The following is a 16,869-nucleotide window of genomic DNA, read 5'->3' as shown; positions in this document are numbered from 1 at the left end:
AGACCCGTATAAGCCATCTATGCCTAAAAATTATAACAGTCAAATTACCAATAAGCATGATGTTGACACCTTCCTGGTAGGCTCCGCGTGTGGTTGTGACGTTGTTGTTTTTTTTGCGAATATTTCCACACCGTGAACAAGCGCACCCACCTATACACACAATAATATCAAGGGTCATCGGTGGATGCCGCGAGAGACTGCGCACAGGAATTTAAGGACATGGTTGAGTTGTGGCAAACAGTCAACAAGCCTGCATTGATAGCAGGAACAGACAGGACCTGTTATTGAAAAAAGAATCTGCTCCAACAGGTAATGAAAGCACAGCGTTTCAATGATACCCTGCACTCGCCAATCTGAGGGGCCAATCCGTCACGCGGTAGCCCGAGGTGAAGCAGAATTGTGTTGGAATTCTTTTTAGCCCTAGTCCGTCCTCGGATGAGCGCCTCTCGCGAACACAAAAAAGGGTTGTTCTCACAGTCGTAACTCCTTTTGATTGGTAGAGCTGAGTTTGTGGGGGCGAACTTTCGGCATTTCGGTGCATTTGTAACCAAAAGTTTTTTGCAAGAAAACACAAGCTTTTATGAGGCCACAAAAGTGTCCTATTTCCTCATAACGCTGTCAGAGAACTTTAATACGACTGACGTAGTGTAAACATTAATATGCAAATTGCAAAACTCAGCACATGTGATCCAACATTCCACAATCAGGCTGAAGATGGTAAATAACATTTTTGACAAGTATTCCTCTCGTTCACTTTTTTCTTAGGCTTCAAAGTGATCCAATGTCTAAACTGTGTCTTCAGAAAGCTTGATAATGACAGTTTGTGGAACTTCCATGAACATCAACAGTGGAGAGTTTCGCTACTTCAGGGATATGGATTTTACTTGCCTGGTTTGGGAATGATGGGTCACACAAATAGCGCCCCCCCCGTGTTATAAAGTTCTGTCTCCCTCATCAAGTGAAAAAAGGGACTTGTAACCCAAACAAACAAGTAAAAAAATGACAGACAGTGTTCCACTTTTGCGACAACCTAGCGACAACAAGGCGTGTTGTACAAAGCTAGCTAAACACGAAAATGGAAAATACAGTAGGACAGCGCCCATCTAAAAGAGGTTCAGTCTGGTAGCTGTAATAAGTTGCACATTAAATTGCCCATTCAGCTGAATGTCCTGACGCTTTTCAAGGTACGCATGGGGTAGACGAGGCATATGACCTCGTGGTCAGAGGCGTAACGACGGGTCAATTTGCATAATGCGGATTTGAGGGTCTCCTCGCGTTTAACTGTTGCCCCCCTCCCCTGAAGACCCCCCCCAGCCGATTTTGCCATTTTTCGGGCTAAGCGAAGTTGCATGCATGCAACAACAGCGAGAGTAATTATTCTGAAAAAAGGAAAAGATATCCGTGAGTCGATTCACTCACTGTGACGGGCTGTACATGTTTTTTAAGAGAAAGAAGATTAACTGTGTTGACAGCGGTGTAGAATGCCACGTTGTCTTTTTATGCAGATCTATTTTAAATGGCTGTTTTGAAAGGCCAACTTTGTGCCACGCTCCGATGGATTTGTTTGTCGTTAAAAAAAATCAACAAATCGGCCCTGAACGTTCGGCATGTCAGAAAGTACTAGGGCCTCGAAAAGACCCTGTACTGGTCGCAAATTGTTTTTCAATGTTAGTTTTAAGTCAGTTTGTTCCAATTTTGGTTAATGTCTGATTCAAAAGCGTGTGGATTTCGAAACCGACGAAAGAGACAAAATAGAAGACAAATAAAAGATACCACAGAAAGCAGAAATTTAAAGAATAAAAGTGAAAATTAGTTCCAGAAGGTTTGATAGGAGCTGGGATCAGAAACATGACTTAAAAGTTGTTCGGCCGTGCACCATTTCTCTACAAGAATTATCGCTATCCAAAAAGTGGTGTCATTTCTTTTTCTGCCCTGGGCCATTACCCGAGTAAGAGTGACTTTTCTAGTATATTTATTGTTATCCACCACGCAATGAATGAGACGTAATGGCCTTCACTTGGTGATAAAAGGATCTTTGTGTCGAACCGGCCCGAGCCCTGTAAGTTACTCCTTTCGAGGGGCTCTCTCCCAACAGTTCCGTATATTCCTTTAAACCACCAAGTACTGCAAAACCCAGCTCTTTGTAATTTTGCTGCACCAAATCAGCGTCACGTCGAGGAAATACTGCAAGTGCCATTGACCGCCAGACCCGTTTAATCAGTGCATGGTGTTTTAAGCTTAGACGCATCCGGGAGCTGCAGTCGTCCCTTGCATTGTCGCTCACCCTGTGACATCAACTCATCGCGTGCATCATGGCTGGTCACACAGCTTTAACACGTACTGATGCAGGTAAGACCAATCACTTGCTTCTCATTTTCTGCACAAATATTGTAAATACTGCTTTCATGGAGAACCTGGCCAAAAGAAAGAATATTAGGCAAACGATACAATTGTAGCAAGCTGCAACTCAGTGTTCCTTTATACAAAAGGCCACCGACTTAGCAACTGGCGCGCAGCAAAAACAGCCGCTTTGGTGTTGATATCTTGACACCGATTGATATCCAAGTTTGCAGGATATTGAGTTTTGTGCAGCCAATGTAACGTTTCACCTGCAAGGCCAATAGTTTGAGTTTCAAATAATCTGGGCTCAGTTTTTATAGCTGAGCTGTCCAGATTGCATTTATGTTGTTCATTAATGAATGGACGACCACAGTACTGTCATGACATTTGAATCAGTGACATCACAGATCTTAACCGCTGCAAAATCGTAACGCAAAGATCAGCCTCCCTTAAAAGCATGGACATTCTGACAAGGTGTTAATTTCTGACAGAGCCGATTCAGAATCGCTGTTTGAAACACAGGAATATCTCGACGCTGGCTTATGATCCACATAAACCTTTGTGAGCACAGACATCACGCGACCCTGTTGCGACCTGTCGAAGACAACAGACAGACCCCTATCATCTATCATTGTCACAAAGCTTTCGGGGTTTTTTTTTCATAGTTTCCGCGACAACATGTTTTGCTTTCTGTCCAGAAACAACAACCAAAGCTTTAAGAATCAACCTTCTGTTATGGAACAGACAACAAAACGGCGCTTTCCAGCGACACAAAAGATGTAACTTTTGGCACAATATTCTGTAAGCAACGCACTCACTGTCTGGAAGACCGTGGACACTTTTCAATTAAGCGTTTTCTGAAAGGACTCACTTGTCAGAGTACAGTGCGCTGTCAGCCAAAAAAAAGCTATGCCTTCTCATTTTTTATTCATAAGGGGCTACACGTAAAATTGTAAACTTGCCGCGTAGATGGTTGCAATACCACATATTGACAGACACCTTTTTTGGTGAAAGGGGATTCTTAGGAAAAACATTGCGTTTCAAACAGGTTGCTCCAATCACTGGCAAGGTCAGATCCAGAACCAACATGTTCAGGGGCAAAACTTGTTTTCGGGGGGTCGGGGGGGGGGATCTCTGGATTCTGTCATGTATCCTTCTGTGGAATTTCTAAGGGATTTTGACACATTTTGGGGTCTCTCCTACTCGCTTTATGAAGGAAAGGGAAGGAACTATACCAACAAACTCGTCTCCTTTCTCCTCATTATAATGATTATTTGTTTCTGTCTAATGTTTGTCTCCTTTTAAGAGGAAGACGATTTCCCCCGATCAGCTTTTGATCATAGTAAGCAGGAAAGCACGAATTAAACTACACGGTTAAATAAATAACGAAAATTGGCAAATACAGAAAATTATTTTGGCCGAAAATTTTTAATCTGTAATGGCGAGCGGGCAAGAAGACAGACAGGAAAGTCGGCGGGCATGCAGGAAAAAAACTAACACAAACCATGCACTCTCGTGTCTTTGTTTCTCTACCAACAGACACGTGTAAGTCTCCAATCAATTATTCAATGTCCTCCTTCCCCGCCCTCGACGTCATAACCCCACCCCCTGTCGAAGACACCAAGCCCGGTTGGCCGGAGTTCGCTCAGGACCTCCGCGTGGACCGTGTCAGACGGCGCGCTCGCGCCGGCAAGACAAGCGTCGAGGCCGTCCTGCACCGGTGCGGGGAGTGCTCGTACGTCACCAAACGCCGGACCAACCTGGAACGGCACCGGCAGGCCATGCACAGCCGCGACAAACAGCTGGAGTGCTGCGGCAGCCTCTTCAACAGCAAGTCGGAGCTGCGGAGGCACGTCCGCCACCAGCACGACACCGGCTACGGCTGCCCACATTGCGGCCGCGTGTTCTGCCGCAAGGCGCTGCTCAAGCGGCACATGAGCGTCCACAACGGCGTCAAGGAATTCGCCTGCCGGATCTGCAGCTACGCAAGTAGCCATAAGAGCAACCTGGAGCGCCACCAGCGCATCCACGGCAAACACAATCCAGACTGCAAGACTAAGTCTAATGACAGTGCCGTCCTCAAGACCCGACAAGCGGTCCGCTCCTACGTCCGTGATCAACAGGTGGACGAGTTCATGGCGCATCTGAACACCTTGTACCACAAGATAACTTGGGGAGCAACGACGGAGGACAAGCAGGAAGGCGCATCTTCGGCCATAAGTGTCTCTAACCTGAGCCCCAAACGAATGTTCGCAAACCCTTACAAATGTCTGCTGTGCAAGGAGAGATGGCAGAGCCAGGAGGCACTCAAGAAACACGAGAGGGCGTGCCACCCTGACCTGGAAGTCCGAGCACTGCTGTCTTTACCAATGGAACACGTGCTCCACCTGATAAGTCTGGCAGGTGTTAGAATTTCGCTGGCATCTTACGCATTGCAGTGAAGGCCACCAAGGCTCGTTCATACCACTGAGACATAGTCGGGCCTTCATTCAACCTACTCACACTTGGCTTTAAAATGGCATGCAGAGCTACATCCTAGCGGCAGCTTTTGAGTCGACACTGAGAATTGACAAAGTCCGTGAAAGCACCCGACCTATACCTTTCAGATTTAGCATGCTTGGCAGCGGCGCCTTGGCGTTGGTGTACTGGACGTTTTCCTCAAAACAGCTTCCCTTTACTCTGAACTCAGAAAAAACTTCTTGTAATAAAGATTTGAAGCATTTAAAACAAAATTATACTTTTTGACATAAAGCCCGATGATGGCATAATATCAATATATGGTTTATAATTTTACTGTATAAGTAAGTTTTGTTCTCTTCAATTTAATCTACGGTTTTCTCGGCTTGGGTTAAGATGCAATTATATCGTTTGCTTTGATGTAAATAGATTCGTGAGGAACAGTTGCAGGGTGAATTTTGTCGGCAATTTGTGCAAAAAGTTAAATTTCAAATTGCAGCATTCCTCAAAACTTGATCTTTATCTTTCCTGTTTGATTGAACGTCCAATGTTTCCTTGGTGCGCAGCCTGAGGATCGTGCATTAATGCCAGACTTATGTGAGAAAGGTAAATCAACAGACTCTCTATATGGGGATCACCATTATTTTCGAATATTCTTTACACTTGGCAGAGGGTTCTGGAATATTGCTGTGGCTTTAAGGGAAAAACAAGCAAGGAAAAAGAATTTAAAAGTCTCTTGTGTCCTAATAGACTCGTCTTCAGAATAAACTAACTTTAAAATAATCGGTGTGCCATTAATTGTTGTTTTGAATTTTTCATTTTTGGTCAAACCGCAAGATTTTTTTTTTAGGAACTGCACTCAAAGTGGCAGTAGAGCCCTCAACCCTTATGATAAAGCCTGGATCATAGAATTCTATCATTAATACTGATTAATGAGGACCCAAGTCTAAAAGATCCCATGAAGATTAGTCTTGTTTTTCCCTACAAGCGGCCGGTTTTGGGTACAAGGTGTCCTGCTTATAAAATGTGCCGTCTGTCAACCACGACGGCAAGAGGATGAACTTGTATACCGTGCAGTACGTGGAGAGCTCCCCGATGATGTAACGATGCTTAGGTCTGCGAGAGGCGACCGCGTCCAACATGGCGTCCAAGACAGGTGTGACGTCGTCCCAGCAATCCTCGCGCGCCTGGTGCAGTCGCGCCACGTAACCTTCAAAGTAGCCCCGCCCGTAGTCTCTTTGGACGTCGGCACTCGCACCGTCCCAAAGCGGGTTTGAGATGGCCAGTAGCGACTCACGGGAATGCAAGGCGATGTTGGTCAACTTCCCGTATTCGCCAGGTTCTATCAAAACGACCTGGTGATTGGAAGACAAGAATTTAGGCCGAGTTTTTTTTTTATACCGTGCTCCCGAAATGCGTTTTTCAAAAGATCCCACCGGGTAGGCCTATCGGAAAAGATTTTAACATTACACCTGTCAGCGCACGACAACGCCAGTCAGCTTACACCTTAGGGTAAGTTCGCCCAGTATTAAATTGCTTTTTAACAATGCGCATGCGCCATTCAGTTACACTTGAACGACCCTAGTCGGTCATTTAAAAATAATCTCACCGACGTTATTCACATTTCACTGTTGGCTGCGTACATAGTCGCTGAAATCTCGTACAATAAATAATTATTATATTCATGTGAATGGTTCCCTCTGTAATGATAAACAAAATCGGCTATTGATAAGCAGCGACACGAACATACACCTAGGCCTATAAAGGGTCGACTAGATAATCCAAACCATACATAATTCGAGCGGTGTCAATCGAACTATAGTCACTACAGTCGTCGCTCGAACTTAACCTTAGCCTATAATAATTATGAATCTTGCGCTGGACCAAGAGAGGGCGCATTTTTGAATTTTTTTTTTTAGAAACGGAGGCTCCCTTGGTCGAAAATGAACTTCGCTGGTTCACGAACGACCACAAAATGCACGCGTTACGGTCGCATCGCTACCGACAAAACGAACGCTCCCAACCTATATGGCTCTTTTCAACTAATGAGGAGGTGCTCCTGCTTGAGGCAGATAGCGCCCTCAGTTTCGGGGCTCCTGATATGAAAAATGTTACCACGCACCTTAACACCCCATGGGTTCATCTCACGTCGCAGTGCATCGGTGAAGGATTCCACAGCGTATTTTGTCATGTGATAGCTGGAGACACAAGGCCCGGTCCACAGTCCGTTAACGCTGCTGACATTCACAAAACGACCTGTCAGGTTTTCAAAAGAAAGTTGGGGCTTCAATCTTCTTGGAAGACACCCCTAATTTGACCGAAGAATGCAGGTCGGATGCGGTAACTGCGTGGGTGCGTGTGAACCATCCACGGCATCGCAAAAATGTGCTTCTGTTTCATTCAAAAAAAATCAGCAAAACTGTCTTTACATCTTGAGGTGGTCTCACTTGCATTTGCAGTGTTTTGACCCATAAAATGTCTTTGGTCCTCTGAAATTCGTATGTGGACACTGTAATGAACAAAGGACAGTTAGGCGACCGTGAGGATGGCTCACGGCTGAATAAAAGCACGACGATGCGCCATCTAAATCGTGATATCACCTGGCCACACAGAGATTCATGCCTGTAGCTGCCTCCAATTGGCGGTTACATAAGCCTCATGCTAGGCTGCAAACCACAAAATCCCACAATTATTATGACACGATGGGGTTTAAGTCTGTGTCATTCATTATCAGTGATACGCTTGATAGGGAAGCTCTTGATCTGATCACACGGTACCCTCGACTGCTTACCCTTTGCTTTGCGGATGAGTGGCAAAAAGGCCTGAGTAACTCGAATCATCCCGTACACATTGACCTCAGCTACCTCCTTGTACTGCTTGACGGGCGTCCACTCAACTGGACCCCAGCGCCATATACCTGCATTGTTGACCACCGCAAATAGCTCTGACAAAATGAAGACAAAAGTCGAGAATTATGGCGGCTCTTTTACTACTGCCATTCTTACAACAGCTAGTTTTGACACACGACCATTGTTTTCCACCGCAACACTGTTGGATGAGGTACACTGACTTGAAAAAAATGCTTGTCAAGGCGTAAGCTCCTCCAGACGTCAACGGCTGTTTCATGTACATACATCGTTTCAGTGTGTTATTTGAGGATACAACTTACCTAAATGAAGGGATTTTTGGGTATGCATCAAGCTAACCCCACAAATAGGGCTGTAGTGGCTCGCTTGTGGCGACAGATAAGAGACAGATTGTAAGAGCGAGCCTCTACAACCCTATTTGTGGGGCTAGCATCAAGCCTTTGCATTGTAACTGTGTTCAGATGAATAGGAGTTCCTACAGTGGACGACATATGTATCTTTTTTTTTTTTTTTAGTACTTTAGGCTATGAAACAAAATGGAATTTCTGACAACTGGCAAACCCTCAGAAAAGCTTATTCCTATTTTACGGAACTTAAATGTGGGGGGATAAAAGTCAAATGAGAGATTCTCTTCGTGAGTAGAGGGCAAAAGCGATGCAAGGCCTTTGGGTGATGGGCGTACCGGAGTCTTGCCGCTGTAGGCCAGCCTTGACAGTGTCCCTCGCCGCTGCCACAGATTCACAGGACGTGACGTCACAAGGGACGATGGTCAGCCTGCCCGAAGACTCCCTGACGAGCCTTTGGGCACCTGGGCCATCTGGAGAGAAGCAGAGATTGGGCGCAGTTATCATAATAGTGTCAATTGTCAAAAAAGCCGCATATCAGCTGATTAGTTAATCAGTCAATCAGTGATCAACCGATCATCACTCAACCAGTTGAAGGATCAGACGATCAACCAATCCACCTATCGATTGCATATCAATCGGTGAATCGATATAATAATCAGAAGTTGATGCGGTAGGTCCAACAGCAATCGGTAAATGAAGAGGCTAGCTACATCCACCAGACTCCTTTTAGTCAGTTATTTGTCAAATTTTGGTATATTCTCTCACCTGGAGTGTAGCAGCCGGCGTACACAGTGAAGCCGCAGCCATCCAGCCGCCTCGCCAGACCGTTGCCGAACCCCGTGTCGCACCCCGTGATAAACACTGCCTTACCCTCGGGGTGGACGCGACCCCTGGGCATGAGCTTGCTGCCGATGTACAGCCCGGCCAGGGCAAGGACACCAGCGATGAATTTGGCAGCTACGCTGTCCTCGGCCCAATACACCGCCAAAGCCGCCAGAGACAAGATCGTCCAGGCGTAGAAATGGGTATATTTATCAACAGCCATTCTTGATCTCAGATGCCTTCCAAGGCCAACTCAAAATGTTGCTTTGCTCTTGCAACTATTCCCAAGTGACAAAGTGCTGAGCATAACAAAGTAGTCAGTACCGGGGAATGATTATTGGTAAATGTATGCCAGCTACACGAAAATACCCCAAGCCCCCACCCCCCGACTTTGTTTGCTCAGGTTCGCGACCTTTACCCGAGGCCGATAATGAAAGCCCCATAGGACTTTTTTTTTCAAGTCGACTCTATTCCGACCCATGGAACTCCGTCTTATTCTTGGGCGCGAAATACAGGAGTGACTGCCAGCCAAATTCGAGTCTCGGAACACCGACTACGAATCCAAACAACATCCCAAGAAATGCAGGACAAGTTCCAGAAATGGCTCGGTAATCCTCAAGATCGACGCTGAAAAACAATCTAGGCACGGCCACAAATTGAGCAGGGAAATCGCGTGCTCCACAGCTGTTTATTATTCCATTGTACATGTACATTTTTCAAAACAATAGATCATTGTTCGTATTTGTCTTCGTTTATCACAGGTTCACTACTGCGGTTCCTTTTTATCCAACTGAAATTTATAGATCTGAATTACATTTTTTTTTAAATATCCGTGCGTTTTTTTCCTGTTACTATTATTAAGAATCATAAGAATATGCTATAAAACACCAGCTTCAACAATTAAGGCTTCCAATAAAATAACAACCAGTAGTTCGCGTTTTTTTTATACACAGAAATCACTGGTCCTTTTTTGCACTTCATAACCTGTGTGTTCCTTGTTATATAAATTACACAGCCAGTAACAGTTTTGGCTAACTAGGTTTTAAACTACGAAAGCTCGGTGCGACTTGAGGGCGCGGCTAGTCTTAATGATTACATCATGTTTCTGGCTACACTTGTATGACAATGACACATATACAACATTACTAACTTGCTGTGTTATTTCCATTTTGTTTAAACTTATGTACAGAACCCAAATCAAAGGGGTTTTTCTTCTTTTTTTTTAGTTACGATAACAAACTTCGCTCAAAACAAAGTATTTATCTCTCTTAAATAAATGCATATAAAAAATTTTGGTGTGATCAACTGAATGTTGCCATGGCAACCAACAGTTTCATTAAGATGCCAAATTGAGCAAAACTCTTCATGTACTTTCCCCAATGTACATAAACACAGCACAAAATGAAAAGGGAAAAAAATTGGAAATGATCTCTGAAGAAAATAATAACCAAACACAACCCTGCATAGATCATACAATATTCACCATTTTGTATAACTGAACTCAATCGATCAAATCTAATTCATGATGTACCAGAAAATAAAGATTCTTCTGGAGATGGGTACGAGAAAATCCCACCAGCAGGGTAATGGTTTTTGCAGCCCGACATTTTCAAGGCCACCGGACTGCAGACCACAGACTTTCTCTAGACAGAGTAAAAATTAACCCACAGTTGTTACTGTTACAGTGGATTTCATCTGAATGTGACTCTAACACAGAAAGTTCTGGCAGACCAAGCAAACTTTCTCTATGCCTGTGTTCTGGGTAAGCAATGATAAGCAATGAGCATAACAATAGTATTAAATGACTAAAGGTGTTCTGAAACCTTGAAGAAGGATTATAATACATACGGTAACGAAAGAAAGTGTGCAGGGCAGAGAAAGTACGAAAAAGCTCCTACAAAGAAGACTACCATGCAGACCAAAGTTTCGACATGAACCCAAGAAGTATTCTACCCATCAGCCTGCGTGCAGACTGAGCCAGTCTGGTCTTCCAACAGCACCCGCCAAAAGTGAAGCGTGTCCCCAGGTCATTCGGATGCACCTGCACGATCTGTCCTATCAACGCGGCCCTCTGTGGACTTACGCGCGTGCTTTCTTCTCAAACGATTCTGCTGTTTTGAAACGCCCAACTCGCTCATCCGGCAAAAGGAGCGCAGCTGCGGATCTTTAAAGTTTCCTCAGACAGACAAGGGCCCTAAAACACTACAGACCAGCCTGCAGTAACTCGCCCCTCCTCCCAAATACCCATGGCAACAACATAGAAGCCATGCGGTGGAAATACACAGCGAGATCAGAACTCAAATGTATAGAGACTGCCAGTCACAAATAACTTCTACAGTCTGAAGAATTTCACCATCCAGAATTTCTCAATTTTGTGACAGATTCTGCACATTCTTCGGATTGTCCAGACGAGAATTTTACAGAATAGAACTTCACCTGCAGAAACTTCTACCACTCAAGGGAAAAAAAGGGAAAACTCACTTCTGTGATATGCCCCAGAAGTTACCGCGCAGAAGTTTCATATCGTTCAATAAGCCTTTTCTTTTCACTGGAACAGTGTTTAAAAATTGAATATCAAAATGACAATTATATCCCAGGCGAGCCCTTCAGCAAAGTACTGGAAAATTACCAAGTATTTCGAGCACACAAGACAAAAGTCAACGGACAAGAAACATGAATAAGGACTTTGTCTGCCATGGCCAAAGTCATTCATCTTAAGTACAAAACATAACCAAACAAAAACTGAGAACACCTGACAAAGCGAATGGATTTGGACGTCTGTTTTCCCTGTTAAAGATAATGCTCCGTTTTTGCTCATAGTTTTTGCTCATAAATGGACCCTGGCAAGCGTCCGACACCTAAAATGCCACTGTGCCGTAGCATTCTAAGCTCCATTTAAAAAAATCCTGAATAATTCTGTCATCACATTCTGAGCACACAAAATATGTTTTTTTCATCCAAATGGTTAACAACCTTCTACAAATCTGGCAAGTATGTCTTCACTAATGCCATGTTTGACACCGCCAAAAAATAAACACCTTATTAATGAAATTATTTTGGAATAAAACAAATAAGGAGCAAAGGACTGCTCATCTAATTTCAAGTATTCCACCAACAGGCATAAAAAATACCTTTGCTGTATCAGAATCTCCAGACAGGCAAAAATGGACCAACTGGAAGGTGAAAACGAAGAGCGTTAATCTGAATTATGTACAACATTCCAAAGGTGTCGATATTCTTCAAAGTTCTTTGAAAGAAGGGACTGGAGAACCTGTGTTCACTGGCCAAATGTAGCGTTTCAAACTCTGCGATGACAAATCAATTTCCTGTTTTTGAGTGTCTTCGACATTTAGGCCGCTCTGACTGCCACAACTTGATTTTAGCATTGCTATAATTCGCTGGAGTGGGCATTACACTAAAAACCCAGGCATTCAGTGAAAATTGAAAAAAAAAAGTGCACTTAAGTTTCTCACAAAGATAGTTTTGTTTAGGTTTCAGATATATAAATATATTTGCACTACCCACAAACTGTTCACAATCACTCGTCACAGCTTTTTTTTTGTATTTTAAGTTTCTGCATTCAAAATTTTTGGCATTTCTTACAAAAAAAACCAGTTACTTCTTGTTTGAATTTGCGTGCTGGGTGTAGTCTTACTTTTCATCTGGCTTCAAGTTTACAACGAGCCATTTGTTTTGTTTTTGGTTGTTTTTTTACCGGAGTTGCTCTATCAAACACAGTGATTTGATCTTGGTTCAGGGGTCTGATGAAAACGAAAGCAATGTCTAGGGCACTGGATTTTGCTGCTTAATGCTAATTAGTCAATTTTTCTGCCAGATCGGGAACTTCTGCGACCGTCGACAAAACCTGCCACGTCACAGGGTCTTCCCAGGGAGCTCTCGGAGGGTCTCACTGACCTTCCTTGTCCTTGTTGTTAGGGTAGCCGTCACCGGGGTCGTGGGTGGGTTCCTGGGAGAGCTCCTCCTCCCCCGGTGGTGGGGGTTGTTGCTGTTGTTGTTGTTGTTGTTGTGGCTGTTGTTGTGGCTGTTGTTGTTGCTGGCCTCCCCCCCTGTGGGCCGGGGGGTTCGGGGGGCTGTGCAAGGTGTTGTTGATGGCGTTGGGGTGCCGGTGGAGGTTGGCTTGGTGGTTCTGGGTGAAGGGTGGCGGCTGCTGGTTGTTGGGCACTTGTGGCTGAAGTTGGCTGTTCTGTAGCGTGCAACGAATCAAGCCAATAAGAAACATAAACGACAGTTCCCACCGGGGAAAAAAAATCATCATACTTACCACTCTGACCCGAGTAAAAACGACTTTCTTTTCTTCACAAAGTCACTGTATTCACTGAGTTTGAGTCGTATTCACTACAGTCCTCTGAATATTGCTAGAAAACACCTTGTGGGACATTCAAAGATCCCATAACCACCTCTCCCATTTTAATTTCTGATAACTTCAATCCTTGGAGGTGATCTAAGCTGTCGAAGGCAGGCCAAAACGTCTTCGGCTTGGCAGTCAAATTTTGCACCGGGGAATGGAGGATTTGTTGAGAAATTTTGCTCAGTGTTGTGGCATTGATAATGCACGCTCATTGCTTCTTGGGAGACTGTGAGAAAAATGCCAAGAGCTTTCTTGGGCGGGACTCCAACTGGAAACCTCGTCCTGACTGCAGGCCATGTGCTTCCTCTGGAGAATTCACTCAATTCTGCTGGTGGGGACCACTGGCCATCGCCAAACATACACTTCTGAACATGCAGAATAACTCACCTGCGCAGTCACGTGCTGTTGGTTGTTTGGCGGGGGCTGTGGTTTGTTCTGCTGCTGGATGTTGGTGATGGGCGCATCTTCCTGGGGCGAACCTTCCTCTTCCGGTACCTGGGGCACACAGGAATCAGAAAAGTCTCTTCAAAGTGGGTTTGTCGGGTAACAGGGTACCAGCTTGACGCTGATTTGGCAGCAGGAAGCAGCTACGAGGCATTTCGGCCACGGACAAGGATGTCAAGTTACTCTGAGAGGGTTTGAATCCAGACTCGCAAGATACTGCTCTGAGACTTCATGTGCTACGCTCGGACCACAAACGACGGCACTGCAAAGTACCAAGATATGCTAGCTGACACTAATGCTCATCGGACAGTTGCCAACTGCACAAACTGAACTGGTTAGTGTCAACCCAGACTCATTTCACGGTACCACTGACCACTTTGCTCGCACCATGAACGCCAGCCACGCCAATCCACAAATTGACTCTGAACCCCTATCTGGCAGATTAGGCCCCGCCCACCTTCCGTCAAGTTATTTTAGGTTTTGTTTGTCTTTTTTGGTCCTCAAATCTCTGGGTCTCACCTGTGAAGCAATCTGCTGGTTATTGGGCTGCTGCAGGTGTGGTAGATGCTGCTGGTAGTTGGGTACCGGCGGGTCGTCCTGGGGGGACCCTTCTTGCTCGTCAATGGCATCTAAATCCTCTGGCTCCTGAAGTGTAAATAACATTATCTCCAATATTTTATCTTTATTTACCAATAAGAGCTTAACTGTACAAAAATGGACAATAAATGGAGACTTTGGCCTGGAAAAATCGGGTCAATAAATGTTGAAATCCTGATGTACTAAGTAAAGACGTGGACTTACATCATCTGGGCAGAGTTCGCAGGCTTTGGCTAGGGTGATGCGAGCGCTGTGCGAGCGTTCCAGGAAGTAACCGTTGGAGGTCTCGTTGGACTGGGCCGGCGGGGACCAGTTGTTGTAGGTGTACTGGGCATTGGCTGAATATGGCCTCTGTTTTGGGATGAAAAAAAATTACTTCTCTCGATATGTGACTAATGATGAATCACAGAAACTGACCGGAGTAGGATTCGATTCTTGTCCTTGGTTTGAATGACGGCATGGTAAATTTTTCTCTGTCAACCTGGCACTAACTTAAAGCAAGACCTGGTCAGTTTCCTTTGTGCGATTTTGTTCAATGGTAAAAGTGGGACCGTCGACTTACCCTTTCCAGTTCGTCGCCTAGCCACTCCACTGACCAGTTCCACTTACGCTTGAGGTCGCCGTGTGACGCCAGCAGACGGGCCGCCGCTTCGCAGTTGGTGAAGAGCGCCACCATGCACTTGATGCACTGGTAGGCACGCTTCTGGTAATGGTTCTTGGAGCGCTGGATCGTGTCAAACAGGCCGTCCCGATCATCTGGAATACCTAAAAAAGAAAGGTATGTGGAGGAAGCTGTGTAGAACCGTGAGGGAATCTTAACTGTAAGTGAAATGGGGAAATCTAGATGAACTTGGCACTTAAACCACGCTTGAGTCTCACTGTGGTTGTATCCATGCATTTGTAATTGATTTGTGCACATTCAGCAGAAAACTGTCATGATGTGCACATCCAGTTGAAAACTGCCCTTCTGTGCACATTCAGCTGAAATTCACCACTCTGAGAACATTCAGTTAAAAAGCTGAATGAAACTGCACATCCAACTGAATTCTGTATGGATTCGGCCAGTGAGAGACTGGGCGTATGGGTAACCAATGAACAACCAAGCGACACAGAAGTCACCATCCTTCACTGCTGCTTGGTATGTATTTATCCCCCCCCCCCCGAGAATCTGCAAAAAATCACGAAATACACAAACCTGCTGTCATCGCCTCACCTTTGAGAGCATTGAGGATGCGGTGGTTCTGCCAGGAATCTTCCAGGAGCAGCATCTGGAGGAGTAGGTCCAGGTAGGGCCTGAGCTCGTAGGTGTAGGAGTACGCCACCTGCCACAGGAGCTCGCCTAGGACCATGGAGGAGAACTTGGGGTTCTCCCAGCTGCAGAACTGTCAGAAGGAAGGAGGAAATCATTCCACTTCATACATATTTATGAGAGAATGCATCATTTCCATTGGTCGACTGTCTGACACACGTGGTGAAAATAGCTTTTTCAGGACTTGTGCTGCCTTCTCAGGACTTTTCACAACTCAACTAATCACTATGGTTGATTGGCTAACTTGAAGTCAGGTACCTTTGAATGTAGGCCCCTTGGTGCCCTAGGATCCTGGTACCTGGGTATCCAGGTACCTTGGAATCCAAAGCCCTTGAAATCCAGGTACCTTGTAAACCATGTGTATTCCCTGGTACTTGGGAATCCAGGTACTCAATCTGTGAAAATTCCAAATCCCACGTCTATTGTGGATCCACTTTCCTACAAGGCAGCAATCACACGCTGTGGAGAAAGGCAAGACGGCCGTACCTTGAGAAGTTTGGTGGTCTCATCAGAATTGTTGCAGTCTTCGATGAGCTTCTTGACGTAGCCGCCTCTCAGGAAGAGCTGGTCGGCCACCTGCTGCTGGATGACCATGATGGGCTTGCTGCAGACGTTGTCGCCGTGGGGGTTCTCTCTCGGTGCGCAACCCTAGGAAGAACAGATGGGCGACGGGGGATTGTCACATTATTCCCACTTAAATCAGAACACTTAGGGTGGGTGAAAAAAAAACTGACATTGGAGGAATGAGGTCTCTTGAGTTCATTAATATTACAGCGGACTATTTGTATTGGCTTTGGGCATGAACAGCAGATGGCGCTGTGGAGGAATTTTTCTTAAATGGAGATTCTTCTTGGATTTTGGCTTTCACAAATTGTGTCCCCTGACTTTAGATGCTCTGGCTCAACACAGCTTCATTTCTTCCCACAATAACGTCCAGTTATCTCGTTTGAGACCACAGTACTTTCATTTTGTTGCAACAGCCAACGTCTGGGACTGATTGTCATGCTCAAGATCGGGCCAGAGATGAAGGCACGGCTGAGCTTTGGAAGAAAACAATTAAAGCGAACAATGCCAACGTACCACCACTGAGGACTGGCAGAGAGACGACACGTCGCAGCACCGGACCAGCTGGGAGACGACCGAATAGAGCTTGCCCAGCTCGGCGTACTGGTACTTGATGGCCGGTCCCGGCCCCTCGTCCAACGCTACGAGCATGAAAGTAGCCGGGACATTCAACTTCAATAGCTGGGTCCTCTGGAAAAGGCAAAAGCACCAATTCTGTGTTTAGAGCAGTTGTGCACTCAATGCAGCCAGAGC

The 16,869-nt window shown here is 45.3% G+C and overlaps 3 protein-coding genes across 6 annotated transcripts in view; 1 reads left to right on the top strand and 2 right to left on the bottom strand.

The window, feature by feature from the left end:
- Positions 1–155: 155 nt before the first annotated feature.
- On the top strand, positions 156–5,308 carry LOC110980988 (uncharacterized). Of its 3 annotated transcripts, none has more exons than XM_087146100.1 (3): positions 156–309; positions 2,243–2,349; positions 3,880–5,308. In XM_087146100.1, exons 2-3 carry the CDS (start codon positions 2,313–2,315, stop codon positions 4,779–4,781), a joined length of 939 nt encoding a protein of 312 aa, XP_087002226.1. In that variant the 5' UTR covers positions 156–309; positions 2,243–2,312; the 3' UTR covers positions 4,782–5,308. The 3 variants fall into 3 exon arrangements, with proteins under 3 accessions (XP_087002226.1, XP_087002225.1, XP_022093797.2); XM_087146099.1 differs by having other exon boundaries at positions 2,238–2,349; XM_022238105.2 differs by having other exon boundaries at positions 2,167–2,349.
- A 143-nt stretch (positions 5,309–5,451) lies between these two features.
- On the bottom strand, positions 5,452–9,217 carry LOC110980940 (D-beta-hydroxybutyrate dehydrogenase, mitochondrial-like). Its single transcript, XM_087146098.1, has 5 exons — positions 8,777–9,217; positions 8,347–8,481; positions 7,589–7,741; positions 6,920–7,053; positions 5,452–6,152 (listed from the first exon to the last, which is right to left on the bottom strand). The coding sequence occupies exons 1-5, from the start codon at positions 9,054–9,056 to the stop codon at positions 5,763–5,765; spliced, it is 1,092 nt and encodes a 363-aa protein (XP_087002224.1). The 5' UTR covers positions 9,057–9,217; the 3' UTR covers positions 5,452–5,762.
- A 272-nt stretch (positions 9,218–9,489) lies between these two features.
- The window catches only part of LOC110980959 (ubiquitin carboxyl-terminal hydrolase 9X-like), a 36,778-nt gene continuing 29,398 nt past the window's right edge, over positions 9,490–16,869 (bottom strand). For both annotated transcript variants that reach the window (XM_022238050.2, XM_022238051.2), the window contains exons 54-61: positions 16,633–16,806; positions 16,039–16,200; positions 15,457–15,625; positions 14,806–15,008; positions 14,448–14,594; positions 14,166–14,291; positions 13,590–13,697; positions 9,490–13,037 (exon numbers count right to left, since the gene is read on the bottom strand). In XM_022238050.2, coding sequence (XP_022093742.2) covers positions 12,741–13,037; positions 13,590–13,697; positions 14,166–14,291; positions 14,448–14,594; positions 14,806–15,008; positions 15,457–15,625; positions 16,039–16,200; positions 16,633–16,806 — 1,386 coding nt within the window. In that variant the 3' untranslated portion in view covers positions 9,490–12,740. The remainder of the gene's footprint in view (positions 13,038–13,589; positions 13,698–14,165; positions 14,292–14,447; positions 14,595–14,805; positions 15,009–15,456; positions 15,626–16,038; positions 16,201–16,632; positions 16,807–16,869) is intronic.

This window comes from Acanthaster planci, linkage group LG14, assembly GCF_054643075.1.
Source record: "Acanthaster planci isolate LZ-2023a linkage group LG14, COTS_SCS, whole genome shotgun sequence".
Taxonomy (NCBI): domain Eukaryota; kingdom Metazoa; phylum Echinodermata; class Asteroidea; order Valvatida; family Acanthasteridae; genus Acanthaster; species Acanthaster planci.
Note: the sequence above shows the minus strand (reverse complement) of the source record. Positions and strands in the feature narration are given on the sequence as shown.